Source organism: Montipora capricornis, chromosome 8, assembly GCF_036669925.1.
Source record: "Montipora capricornis isolate CH-2021 chromosome 8, ASM3666992v2, whole genome shotgun sequence".
In the NCBI taxonomy this organism is placed as follows: Eukaryota; Metazoa; Cnidaria; class Anthozoa; order Scleractinia; family Acroporidae; genus Montipora; species Montipora capricornis.
Genome location: NC_090890.1, coordinates 43,117,365 through 43,129,864, shown reverse-complemented (window position 1 = coordinate 43,129,864; position 12,500 = coordinate 43,117,365). Strand labels below are relative to the sequence as shown.

Below are 12,500 nucleotides of genomic sequence, written 5' to 3'. Positions count from 1 at the left end.
AATTGATGGACCAAGCTATGACCCTGGAGGATTCTAAGGGCTCCCTTAAGCCTCTGAGAACTAAATCTGGATAGTTTTCCACCCACTGATATTCTTTTCCCCGAACAATCATAATATATAATTTGTTGTAAACTTTAAGTCTGTTTTCTCAAAACGAGCGATTTTTGCCTTTGAGAAAAGATATTTCAAGAAAGATTTAAGCTATTGACCTGAAATTTTCAGGAGAGTTAGTGCTCATTAAATGAATTGATATGAATGAGGGAATTTGTCAAGGGCTTGCTGGGGAAAAAATGATCAATGAAAAATCCCCCACATTTTGATGGTTTAACTTGAGATGGCTCTTTTGGCATGTGATTTTACAATTTTGCAAAATCCTCCATTCATATCAACAATTAGGTACTATTCTTTGAAATAACATAAGAAGTTTATTTGTCTGTGAAGTCTGCAAAGAGAAATCTTTTCTCAGGTACCAGAGGGTTTTGCACTGCGGGTAGTGCCTTTGACAGCCTGGTACCAGGTTACTTTTGCTGGCAGTGCATAAAAACATTCGTTTTCAGAACCTTTGGAGTATAAGCTTTCCAGTTATATAAAGTTTGTTATGGTTTGGATTAAAACTGTGATTGCTACATGCTATACAAAAAGTGCGCTTTTTTCAGGTAAAGCCCCACCTTAAGGCGATAAAGGGCATCTGATTAGCTTTACTATTTCAACCAATCAGATCGCTACAATAAGCAATGCGAATTTCCATAACAAAGACAAACGGTCGAAAAGGACGAAAAGCCTGTCGGTTGAAGGTGGGCCTTTAGAGTAGAAACTGTTTCTAACCTGACATTGCCTGCCTGCCAGAAGCTCTCGGACTCTTCAGGCTGTTTGCTATTTCCTCCTTGAAAATTCTAATCAGTAACGTCATGTCATCTCTCTTCTGACACTTGGACAACTGGGTCATGTATGTATCATGATGCCTCCTTCCTATTTTGTCCATAACAGCTTGAGCTACACCAGTTAGGTTGTTTTGGTTGTGGAGTTCTTCGACGACGAGACTAACAACTTCAACGTTGGAGTCGGTTTCAATGTCAGCAACTTCTTCGATTGAACGGTAAACTCCATCAGACATCAGAACCAAAGCATAGAATGTCTCATTGATCGGAATTCCACCATAAATATGGGGTTCCGCGATGACTGGTTCTCCTGAAGCAACACTGAAAATGATCAGAGAAAAATCTGAGAAAATTCCTAGTGCTTGTGAAAGGAGAAAAACTTATGACCTCGAAAAACTACAAATATCACTAAAATTTGCTACTTGCGAACGATTTAAAAAAAACTGCGAACATTACAAAAATTGCAGAAAATGGCTGACGTCGTAAACATAGTAAATTTAGTTAAGAGAAGATGGAAGGCCGAGGGGGGAGGGGCCGGAACGAAAACAAAGAAATCTTCCAAAAACTGCGAAAAATCTCTTGTTTCGCAATTCTTGTAATTTTCGCAGTTTTGTAACAGGGCTCCCGATTTTTGCAGTTTTCGTGGCTGCGTGCATTCCTAGACATAAGAGGGGATTTAAGGACCAAACACAAAATTCAGTGTCAAAATGCACCCTCGCCCACCTTCAAAACCGCCGGCTGGTTTTCACAGTTTTTTGGAACTTTCAAAGCCTACAACTTACCAGTAAAAAGACAAAGAGTGAGGTCCTCACTGGTAATGTCCAGATTTTTTAGTTCTCCTACTTTTAAGACTTTTTCCCCAACCCTGAAATGTTGCTAGAAAAGAGTACAAACCTATATAGACTGTAGCCAGAAGTGAAACTCTTAAAAGTCATGGTAGTTTTAGTAAAGTTTAATGTCAGTGTTTCCCCACGTACTCCATGAACCGGTAACTTGTCACAGAATTACACAAGCTCTTGATGGTAGTCCCTTTAGGAGATTGTGAGTGGCGTTTAAAGGTTTTTTCTTAGCTTTCAAAAGGTTTGCCTTGTAAGCAATTTAGTTTTTAGTTCTTAAGAGTTTTGCCTCATAGGAGGCCTCAGTATCACCTTTCTGCATCTCATGTGCTGCCCATGTCACTCTCACAAACATGCCCAAAAATGGCTGTCTTCCTTCAGTGTTCGACGATTTTATTGTTGCATGTTTGCAAATGTTATTCTTGAGTGTTCAATGTTACCTTCTGGATATTTGTGACCTAACTCAATGGTCATTTTCTTTGGTACCTGGTTCCTGTGGCATCCATGCCTTGATAAGATTTGTTTCTGCATATGTTAGGTATTAAATGTCCCTGTTCTTGTTTAGTATTTATGTTACTGTTGACATTTTTGTGTCATATTCTGGTCCCTGTTGCTTGTTGTAAAGTTTCCATTTTGCGAGTTTATAGTTTGTGTGGCTTGTCGGCTCTAGCCCTTGGAAGGCCTCTCATAGGCCTTGTATCAGAGCAGCACTTTTGATAAACAACAATGTGGACTGAGAGAAGACAAAAAAAGTGGTGCTACTATACCTTAGAATATCAAAGTCTTTGTAGCCACCCTTCACCCCATAGTCTCCAATACTTCGTGTGTTCTCTTGATTTCCAATTCTGTGGTTCCTTACAATTTGCTGAATGTCGAGACCAAGATTTGCCAGGCGAGTCAGCTCCTCCTTGTTATTTGTAACATGATCAACACTAAGCTACAAATGAGAGTAATGGCCTTTGGTTAATCAATATGCTAAGCACAAGCACAGAAACAAAATGGGACTTGAATTCTGTAGTGTCGGCTATAGTGTTTTCACATGACGTCACGGCGGGCCATGCTGGGCCATGCTGGTGTCCTCAGCTAATCCTCTGGGAATTGAAGTATATTATCAAGCAAACGTTTTCTTTTGTTTCGGTGGAAAAAAACAAGGTTACTGATCACGTGAGTGAAAACACTCTATTCCAACTCATGCATGAAAAATGAGAACAATAGGTTGAAAACCAGGGAGGACAAAACCTATCTACTTTTCCATCTTTCTATTCTATTGTTAATCATTTTCTAAATTTCATGGTAGAATTTAAAGGAATTACTGTGAATTGGCACAAATTTAAAGGCATTACATTAACTCTTGCTGCGATTCTCACAATTCTGTGGAATCTCACCTGCAGGCACCACATGCCAAACTGCGTTTTGGCTTAAATCAATCAAATTTCCAAACATAGCCGGGAAGATCAATTCCACCTCCAGAAAGTGAAGTGGAGTTTTGTTTAGTTCAGAGATCGAATACCATTACGATATGCTTTCAGAAATTCTTCAGTAAAGATATTCGTACAGATTCCATTGCTTTCCTTTGGCATTGAGCTCGAATGTACAAATCTGTACCGTGGGAACCAAAGACACTGATTGGTGGTCACGCACCAATGATTATTGATTTCTTCACCAGTGGTTGGCATTGGAAGTTTATTGATGGAAGCCAAAATGCAGTTTGGTCATTGCTGCCTGAAGATGAATTCCGCAGCATTAAGAAAATCGCAGTAACTTTCTACAAGGAATGCTTGGTTGCCATTTTTTAACTCGAAGAAATTTGGACAGAGAGAAACAGAAAAGAGAAGTCCCTAAGTTGTTGCTCAGGAATAAGAAAAACCCAAGTCCACCTTGATAGCTTGAAGAAATAACACGTCGCAACATCTTTCTAGTCTAAATTTCTCCTGGTCTGTGGCTAACAGGCTACAGTTCATGTGCAGCCTGATTTAAAAAATAGGTCGGCAATGCATACTTGTGTGGGATTTTAGTCAAATAAACATTGATGATTAGAATGACAGTAAATGTAATACATTTTGTCATGTTATAGTGATAAATATTGAGAAAAGATTCTGTAGAATCCCCAAGCTGCAGACAAGAAAACGGTTAGGGGAGAAGCTTGTTTGGACTTCTAGTTTCAAGGAAATTAGGGGTGCTTACCATTTGTCAGAATAAACCGATTGGGATGACCGGTGAATAACGGTAACAGTTTTTCCTAAATCAGCACACCAGCCCAACGAGATGGCACTTACCATTTGCAATTGTTTTTGGCTGATGAGAGACTGAAAACTGGAAAATTTGGCAAATGGTAAGGAAATTTACACTGTTCTATTAGATGGGAAATGCCATTTACTGTGGTTTGTGTATTTCCCAGTCAGCAGACAAAGCTGGACGTGGCCCAAGTTATCACAGGGGAAGGAGGGGTCGATGATTGAGAGTTAAGAGTCACTGAAGTAAACATTTTGCAGGTTAGGGCTTGTAACGCATTACAATTGGGTGCATTTGAGCATATGAGTTTGTCAGCCACCAAATATTTTTCAATTAACTGCCAAAATGTGTTAGAGTCAATGCACTTCAGGCATGAACACACTGCTTCAGAGACTCATGAAATATTTGCATTCGACAAAGAGGTAAATGCTGTCTACTTTTATTCATCAGCAGAAATGTTGGAATCAGTCGCTAGTAGCAGAGGAGAATTTGTTTATGATAAAGCTGAATAAATCAGCAGGCAAATGCAATTGTCAGCTAAAAGTATTCGTGCTTCCAGCTTACAAACCAGTACGTAAACTATACTTTTACAAATTAATTAGCTTTTCTGTTTTAACATTACCAGTAAATGTGAAAATTTTTGACAGGAAGTTTGAAGGCATTAGTTTTTTAACTTGCGAATCTACAGAAACTGGTGCCGTCATGCAACATGTCAGCAAGTCTTAGTTAAAAGAGGAAACTTCAAATTACTAATTGTAACTACCGTTGTCATTATGTTATATCTGTCCGATATAAAATTGAAGGCATGACTCCTTGCAATATAGCTGGCACAACTCGCTTAATACAAACGTCTGAAAGGAAGACGACTTCCCTTACCTTGTAAATTCATCGCACTGAGGATAACAAGTCAAAATTTGCCAAATGACAACAGCCGCGAAGAGTAATGGCCGCCATACACAAACACTCATGTGACAAACACTTGGCTCTCGTATACAAATAAAGCCAGCCACATCGCCGGTGCTGACAAAGTGTGGGGAAATCCCACACAAAAACTTGTAAGAGAATAAACACTCAAATTCAACATAGAATAAACGTTGTAATCAAGCCTGGACAAAAGTGCATTGCCTGTTGTTTCCTCTTCTAAAACATGCTTACTTCCTGCTGCAACCTTGTGTGGTTCTATTGGTGATGTAACTGAGTTTAGTGTAATTGTGTTAGTTGTTAAATATTATGTACCGGTATGTATGTATAAAATAACATTACCAAAAAACTTGATTGCTCAATGAAGGATCACAACCTCATAAACTAATCATCATCTTCAATCTCTTGATGATCAAGATTACCTGTTGTACGGACAGGTTACCATCTAGAGTCTCCCTACAGAGGAGTGCCCTGGAGTCACCCACATTAGCTACAAAAAGTTTTTTCTGGAAGATAAGAGCTAACACAGCAGTTGTTCCACCACTGATTTCGTCTTGTAAAGCCTGTATCCTGGTTACTTGCTCTGGGAAGTTTTGATATGCCTCATAAGAGCTTAGACCCTAGAAGACAAATAATAATAACAATAATGATAATAATAGTAGCAATAATAATAATAATAACAATAATAATAATAATAACTACAACAATAACAATAATGATGGCAATCCCTTTAATTAAAGTCTAAGTATTAACTAGTTGAGTACTAGAAAAAGGATTACCCAGTTCTAAAAAAACCTCTCAGATCAGAATAAGGAACAAAGAACCAACATATATGATATGAGTTTAAGTCTGGAGTAGACAAACCTAAAAAAACCACGATTCGTCAAAGCATCACAATAAAACCAAGTCAAATGTACCTCTGAATACTCTATTAAATATTGCATAAATTGCTTGAAAACTGAATGCCATAATCACTCATGTATAGACCTGATGACACTGTGGGTATTGCAATATAGGGGAATTTTTACATGTAAATCACATAAACTGATAAAGCCAATTATTATTAATGAATCATTTAACCATATAGTTGGGTCATGGAATGTGGACTTTGGACTACAGAATTGAACTGGATATAAAACACAGGTATGAGATAATGACTGCAGACTGAGCATAAATCAGAGTAAACTGCAAAACAATGATAGCACATACTGACCAGAATATTACAACATGAAAAAATACTGAAATACTGTGACCTTTATGGGAAAATAAAAATAAATCGCCTAAAACTCCTAACCTTTGAACAAAGTGTATGCTACCCATAGCCTCTTGCATATTTAAAAAGCCTTACGTTGCAGACACGCCATAACAAAACTTGTATTTATTAAGTAAATTAATTTATGGGATCAACTATTACCAGTCTGCACCATATCATACCTCAGGCATCTGGAGCTGAAGTTCTGTTTTCTCTGCTAATGCATCATCCAAAGATTGGAAGAAACCCTTTTCAACTGCAATGAAGGCTTGCCTGATCGCTATCTTTATCTGATCATCATTCATGCTAGCTGATTAAGGAAGTTAAATTGCATTCATTAACCCTTTCACCCATGAGAGAGATGCTTGTGAATTTTGCTTTGGAAAAGCCAGACAATGATAATTATTTCACTCGTTGATTGGGCAACTCTGAGGAGAAAAAACATCGCAAGGCAATCTTTGAAAGTGGCTGCAAAGAGGGAGGGCCCCCACTTTTTTTCTACAGTGTTGTTTTCTCCTTAACCTATCCCATCTCACCTCACACCTCTGTGTTCCATACCAAAACCTACAGCCCCCACTTTCAAACGTACTCTGGCACCTGTTTGAAGTTTTCCAAGGGGAACAACAGACAAAGGGCAGGTTTGTACATTACAAGAAAAAAAAAGTAAGTATTGGTCAATGTGTTGACCAACAGTTGGCAGACAGTTATAATAACAGCATTTATTTCAAACACGATTAAAAAGCTCAGCAAAGCTGATGTGGTTGTGTACAATTAATAAAATTAGAGCTAACTAATTACAATAGTCTAATATAAGAACTCGACGTATTTACAATAATTTGATCAACAGTTTGACAATGAGTTGGTCAATATATTGGCTGCCTCGTTGGTTAAGATAGGATTCATTACCCTTACCAAAAAAACTGATCAATCAATAGTTATGAATTTCTTATTCAAAAAATCAAGATAGCAATGCTACCAGCCATGTATAAAATGCAAGACGTCCTTGGCGAGAAAAGAAGGTTTGTAAAAAAATCTCAACTAGAGGAAAGACAGAGTTGTGTTTTCATGCCAGGTGAACTGTCAACATCTGTAAGCCATTTTCTGGGTTAGCAAAAATGAATTGACATAAACCAACAGAGGCTTTACTCTGGAAACTATCTCATTGCATCCAGCAAATTCAGGATAGTGAAACTAGCCAGTGACGAATTTTAAGTCAAAACAGGTGTCCTGCAAAAGGAGACACCTTAACTCCCTTCCTATTTGTCACTATACTGGACTAGGTACTCTGCAAATGTGGCAATGCAGAACTAGGCTTCATTATGGTCCCTCGGTGATCACAGTGACATCATGATGCAGTGGAACAGGAAGAATCCTTAAATACGGCAAAAAACTTCCACAGAGACACAAGGATCACAAAAAAAAAAAGAAACCAAGCAACTCTTAATGCTATAATTGTGTGTTCACAAATCAAGGTTGTTAAAGGCAAGACTGTAAGGATAACAAGACACCAGGAGCAATTTCTAGTAAGTAATTGGTACATGTAGGTTGCAGAGAAATTCACAGCAATTGCCACATTTCAGAGACACAACAGCAAGATTTGTTGATGTTGATTAATTTAAACCATTGACTCCCAGGGGTTCCCCATTGACAGAGTAAAATACTAAGTCTGGCCAGTTTAGGCCGGTTTGGACATCAATAGGGTTAATGGGGACATCGTTTTTCAGTGAATTATTTAGCCAACATAAGCATGGCAAAAGATGTGACAAGGGGTCACAGTGCCCGTCACAGCTCTGATGGACCTTAATTAACTTTATGTTTGAAGTGGAATAACAAACCTGTCAGTTGCCCAAGCAGGAGTTCTGCAGGGAGGCGTTGCACTGTAAAATCTGAGGCACGTGTCCCATCATGGCCGTCAAACACACCATAAAGATATGTGTCGTCAACATTGAAATGGAAGCTTCTATCCTCAAACTCATGTTCCTCTCTTCTTCCACCATCTTCTCGATACCTCTGATTTGTTAAGAAACCCACACCTGACAACTTACAAACTGGAAGATCATCTGTCCAATTCTCTGTGGGGCTCTGAGACTTAAAGAGCAAAGGAATTACGTCATTAAAACAAATTTTATATGCAAGGGAACTGTACAATGTGATTACCCATTTAATCTTACCATATAAATATAAATAAAATTTAATGTTTTATTGTTCACAGTTTATGTTACAAGGGTACTATCCCGGGGGGCACTTTAAGAAGTTCTGGGTGGGGATGTGCCACTGGGACCCTGGAACTCTTAGCCTATACCAGAGCTAGTTCCAGGGGCGGATTTAGGGGGGGGCCGAGGCGGATAAACTTTCAACTTACAGGCGCTAATATTATCCTTTCGAAATGAGGAAGAAGACTGGATGCGAAATACTTGTCTACAGTCAACCTATCTTACAGAGACTGTAACAACGTAAAATCCTAATGCCTATATATATAATTACATATATTTTGTGACTTTGAAGCGAAGAGTCAAAAACCGTGCATCATTATAACCATAACCTATAATTTTATTCAATATGGAATCCTGATACGTTACGTCCCAGATTGCACCGCAGCGCGTGTCAGAGTACCCAAATTTTCAAAATTTTCTGGGGGGGCATGCCCCCAGACCCCCCTAGAAAGTAGCGCCTAAGGCGCTACTGAGGCGCGCTAACGCGCGCTGATTACCATTCTTGTTCGGCCCCCACTTTCAAAAAATGTGGCATCCGCCCCTGAGTTCAGCTGAATTTTGCTACCCTATACTAGAGTAAACTCCCATCGATTTCCGTCTAAATTCAGATTCTTGACAGTTAATAATATCCAGAGGTGTTTCAAGATAGCCATTTATTGACACTGTTTACGTAAGTTTATGTAAACTTAAACTTTGCCAATTTGAATTTTTTATATTTTTGAGTGGAAATTTCTGGTTTCCTTAGTCTGGTCAGTTCGTAAAAAATGATACCCTATTCTAGACCAAAAGGCTATGATTTATATACTCTATCCTAGAGTAAACTGCTTGAAAACCATACCCTTCACAGTGGGGCATACCTATATAGTCCATATATGGCAGTAGCTCCCCCCCCCCCCCGGGGTTACTATCCCCTACCTAGGTAAATCCCCAGCAGTAACTACAGAATAGCATTCTCTGAAGAATGAGTCAGAAATATATACAATAGATGTTATCCTTATTTTATGACATGCAAATAGTTTTCTAATAATTTATAATTATTATTATTGTCAATAATAACAGTAACAATAAAAAAGTCTATAACTTTATTTCAGTCTTTCATGAATTTTGCAGCACTTCTTGGTTTTTGGGAAAAATTTGAGCACTTTCTTTATACTGTGGGCAAGTTTAGAGAAATAGTTGTCTTCAAGAACAGTTTCAGAAGACCAGGATTATTTTATGGTTGTGGAATTGAATACATGTAATAATATTATTGAAACTCGATGAGGAAAGAATGACTCTTGTTAAGGAAATTCATGTTTGCTTTCCCCTTTTCAGAGTGTGAGTCAGTGTTTGCTGTTTGAATACATGCCACACTTCAAAATCTAAAGTAATTTTTGTTTGAAAAACATTGATGTCTTGCTCAGGTCATAATATTTCATAAACAACAGAAGATCAATTCTTTGGTTAAAAAAAGCAAGATTTGGGTGCCATTTGAGCATTATTTTGTTTTTTCTGGAGCAATATTATTTCTTTGTCATTTTTCCAGTGCAATGAGAACCAGTCAAAATGGGGAGAAAATAAATTAAATCAAATGAACACAAGGCAGATCAGCTAAATAAAAATTGTTGGTTTATAGTAAGAGGTGGAAACAAAAGTACTGGAAGAATAACGCTTCAACCTAGAATAGAGAACCAAAAAACTCAACCCTCACACGATGTCAATTCAGGAATCAAACCTGGGCCACATTGGTGAAAAGCGAGTTTAAGAAACACACTGGTAAACTTGAGTTCGAGTAAGCATTTAATAAGAAATCGCAATACCAGATCTTTTACAGACTAAATCAATACCAAAGAATCAAAACTATCTGCGGTAATGTAGGGCTAAGCAAAGGAGCAGTAATTGTCTCTATTTACAAGTTCTTCCTGAGTTACTACGGTTAGCAGATAACCACATTTTAGGCGGCTTCATGCACCACAGGCCTTTTTAGAGACATCACTGCCAAACCGCCACTTCTGCTGGAGAGAACAGGACATCCACGACACTGGGGACTTCATCCCTTACTCTTCTTGATTAGTGTGTGGATTCTTTAACGTCCCAAGAGGAACTTATGAAGACCGAAGATATTTGTGAGATAGGGCCTACGGTTTATAGCCCTTATCCAAGAAGGCTTGGATAAAATTACAAAGGCAACACTTTCTCCTCAGTTATTTTAAGATCCTGAGTGTTGATCCGGGTTGATCTGGGTTTGAACCTGCAACATCCCGCATGAAAGCCAGATGCTCAACCAACTGACCCACTGATGAACGGTGGTAACTCCCTTACGGTAAGACATTTTAAAGTACACAAACTTCCTGGTCTTTTAGGGTGCATTCGATTGACTCTATTCTGGAATAAGAATACGTGGAGTGATAATTTAAAACGGTATGTTTGGTGTTTTGAAGCAACAAAGATAATAAACATACCTTTAAAATAGAATTTTAGCGGGCGTTTGACAATTTTCATAAGAATCTCCGTAAAATGGATGAATTTGTAACTTGTATTCCATGTATTCCTATTCCGGAATACGGTCAATCGAAAGTACCCTTAGTTATCAGCTGGACGGTGTGTATGTCTCATCGATACTGTCAAAGTCTTGGGATTTTAACTCGAAAAAAGAGAAAATTAGCACTGGCAGCCCTCTAGCTGATAAATGTACTTACAATGGTGGAGGAGCGTTTCGTTCCCATTAATGATTTTACCTGTTTTATACAAGATGGTGTAGATCGGACTGGAAAAAGTTCCATATTATCTTCTTAGCCGCAGGAGGCTGGGTCGAGCATCATTCTTTGTGCCCAACCTCCAACGGTTGTGACAGCCTCGTCTCGGTTCCCCTTCGACGCTTGCCACGCGCAGTACATCCTGGCATGAAAAACTTTCTGCTAAAGATGACGTGCAGCTCATCAGAAATCAAATTTCGTACGCGTACGTGCTTAAATGCTACTCACGTGCATCATTTAAGTGTTAATGATTTAAGAGGCATTTTACATACATACCCCTCACAAACATGAAACTTGAAGTTCAATGTATTTTATCACCACATGGAGGTCGAGGAAAGAAAGTTTTTTAATAAAAATACATTTTATAAGAATATCAAGGCGGATCTGAAATTTGCGAAATTTTAATAATATTTTAAGAATAAAGCAGGGGCTGAGATTTTGAAAAGGATAGATATAATTTTGGGTGTTGAAACATCTGTAAATACAATACAATTTTATGTTTTTAACTTAACCGTATAAAATTATTCCTTTCTCTGAACGGCGAAACTAACAAAGCGAAAAAACCTGCACTAGTTGACGCACTAGCTATAGCAAAATGTTCAACGCTAATGACAGTTCGATGAACAGTACATTTAACACATTATTCAGCACAAAAGACAAACTAAACCGCAAAAAAGTATTATGACAAATTCTTTCTTTTAATAACGAAAGCGATGGAGCACGAGTAACGCGATACCGATCTAGATACCAAACACTTGTAATTGATACCCCAATAAATTCTAAAACGGAAATGTCATAAGCTACAATTTAAGAATAATACAAGAATATTTTCAGCCTAAAATCGGCAGAAAAATAAGAATATTCAGCCTGGGCAGGAAAACTAAAAAAAAAGAGTGTATGCACAGATAGCTTTGCACAGTGTTTGTTCACCGGAAGTTAAGAAGGTGGGACATCCGGTCACGTGGTGTCTATCGCAAGAAAAGTTTGTGACACTCATTTTACGTCGACAAATATTGGACATCGTTGTTTGTGTCAAGGTTGCTTGAAGTAGTCAACACGTACCCGAGCGCCGACTAAGAATTTGAGGTCTGAGGTTATGGGTAAGTGCTGTTCAGTGTGTGTGGCTGACTCGACTACTGATACAGCTCATCATAAACCTTCTCAGCAAACCACAAACACAGTTTCTAGCAGACCGTTCAATCACTCGTATCCACAACACGACGGTAAAATGAACGAACCTCACAAGAACAAAGTTCCTGACAAAGGTGTCATAAGTGGCAAAAACAGTTGTCACGATGTTATAAGAACGTTTCCCCATTTAAAGCAAGAGGTTGATCTTGCAAAGATAAACGCGTTATTTGCAAAGTATAAAGACGATACTGACGACGCTATTCTGGCAGATGGTATGGAAAAGTTTTGTCAAGACTTAGGAG

General features: G+C 38.3%; 3 protein-coding genes across 4 annotated transcripts in view; 2 read left to right on the top strand and 1 right to left on the bottom strand.

The window, feature by feature from the left end:
* Window positions 1–614, top strand: part of LOC138059433 (uncharacterized) — a 2,807-nt gene extending 2,193 nt beyond the window's left edge. Inside the window, exon 2 of the mRNA XM_068905031.1 lies at window positions 1–614. This exon is cut by the window's left edge and continues 1,534 nt beyond it. Coding sequence (XP_068761132.1) covers window positions 1–37 — 37 coding nt within the window. The 3' untranslated portion in view covers window positions 38–614.
* The window catches only part of LOC138059434 (TGF-beta-activated kinase 1 and MAP3K7-binding protein 1-like), a 16,849-nt gene extending 5,670 nt beyond the window's left edge, over window positions 1–11,179 (bottom strand). Inside the window, exons 1-6 of one of the 2 annotated variants that reach the window (XM_068905034.1) lie at window positions 11,050–11,179; window positions 7,955–8,207; window positions 6,302–6,429; window positions 5,290–5,487; window positions 2,482–2,651; window positions 826–1,199 (exon numbers count right to left, since the gene is read on the bottom strand). In XM_068905034.1, the coding sequence (XP_068761135.1) occupies window positions 826–1,199; window positions 2,482–2,651; window positions 5,290–5,487; window positions 6,302–6,429; window positions 7,955–8,207; window positions 11,050–11,094 (1,168 nt within the window). In that variant the 5' untranslated portion in view covers window positions 11,095–11,179. Of the gene's footprint in view, window positions 1–825; window positions 1,200–2,481; window positions 2,652–5,289; window positions 5,488–6,301; window positions 6,430–7,954; window positions 8,208–11,010 lie in introns of both variants that reach the window. The other variant, XM_068905033.1, reaches the window with a different exon arrangement.
* An 869-nt stretch (window positions 11,180–12,048) lies between these two features.
* Window positions 12,049–12,500, top strand: part of LOC138059435 (DCN1-like protein 3) — a 1,904-nt gene continuing 1,452 nt past the window's right edge. Inside the window, exon 1 of the mRNA XM_068905035.1 lies at window positions 12,049–12,500. This exon is cut by the window's right edge and continues 1,452 nt beyond it. Within this exon, the coding sequence (XP_068761136.1) occupies window positions 12,164–12,500 (337 nt within the window). The 5' untranslated portion in view covers window positions 12,049–12,163.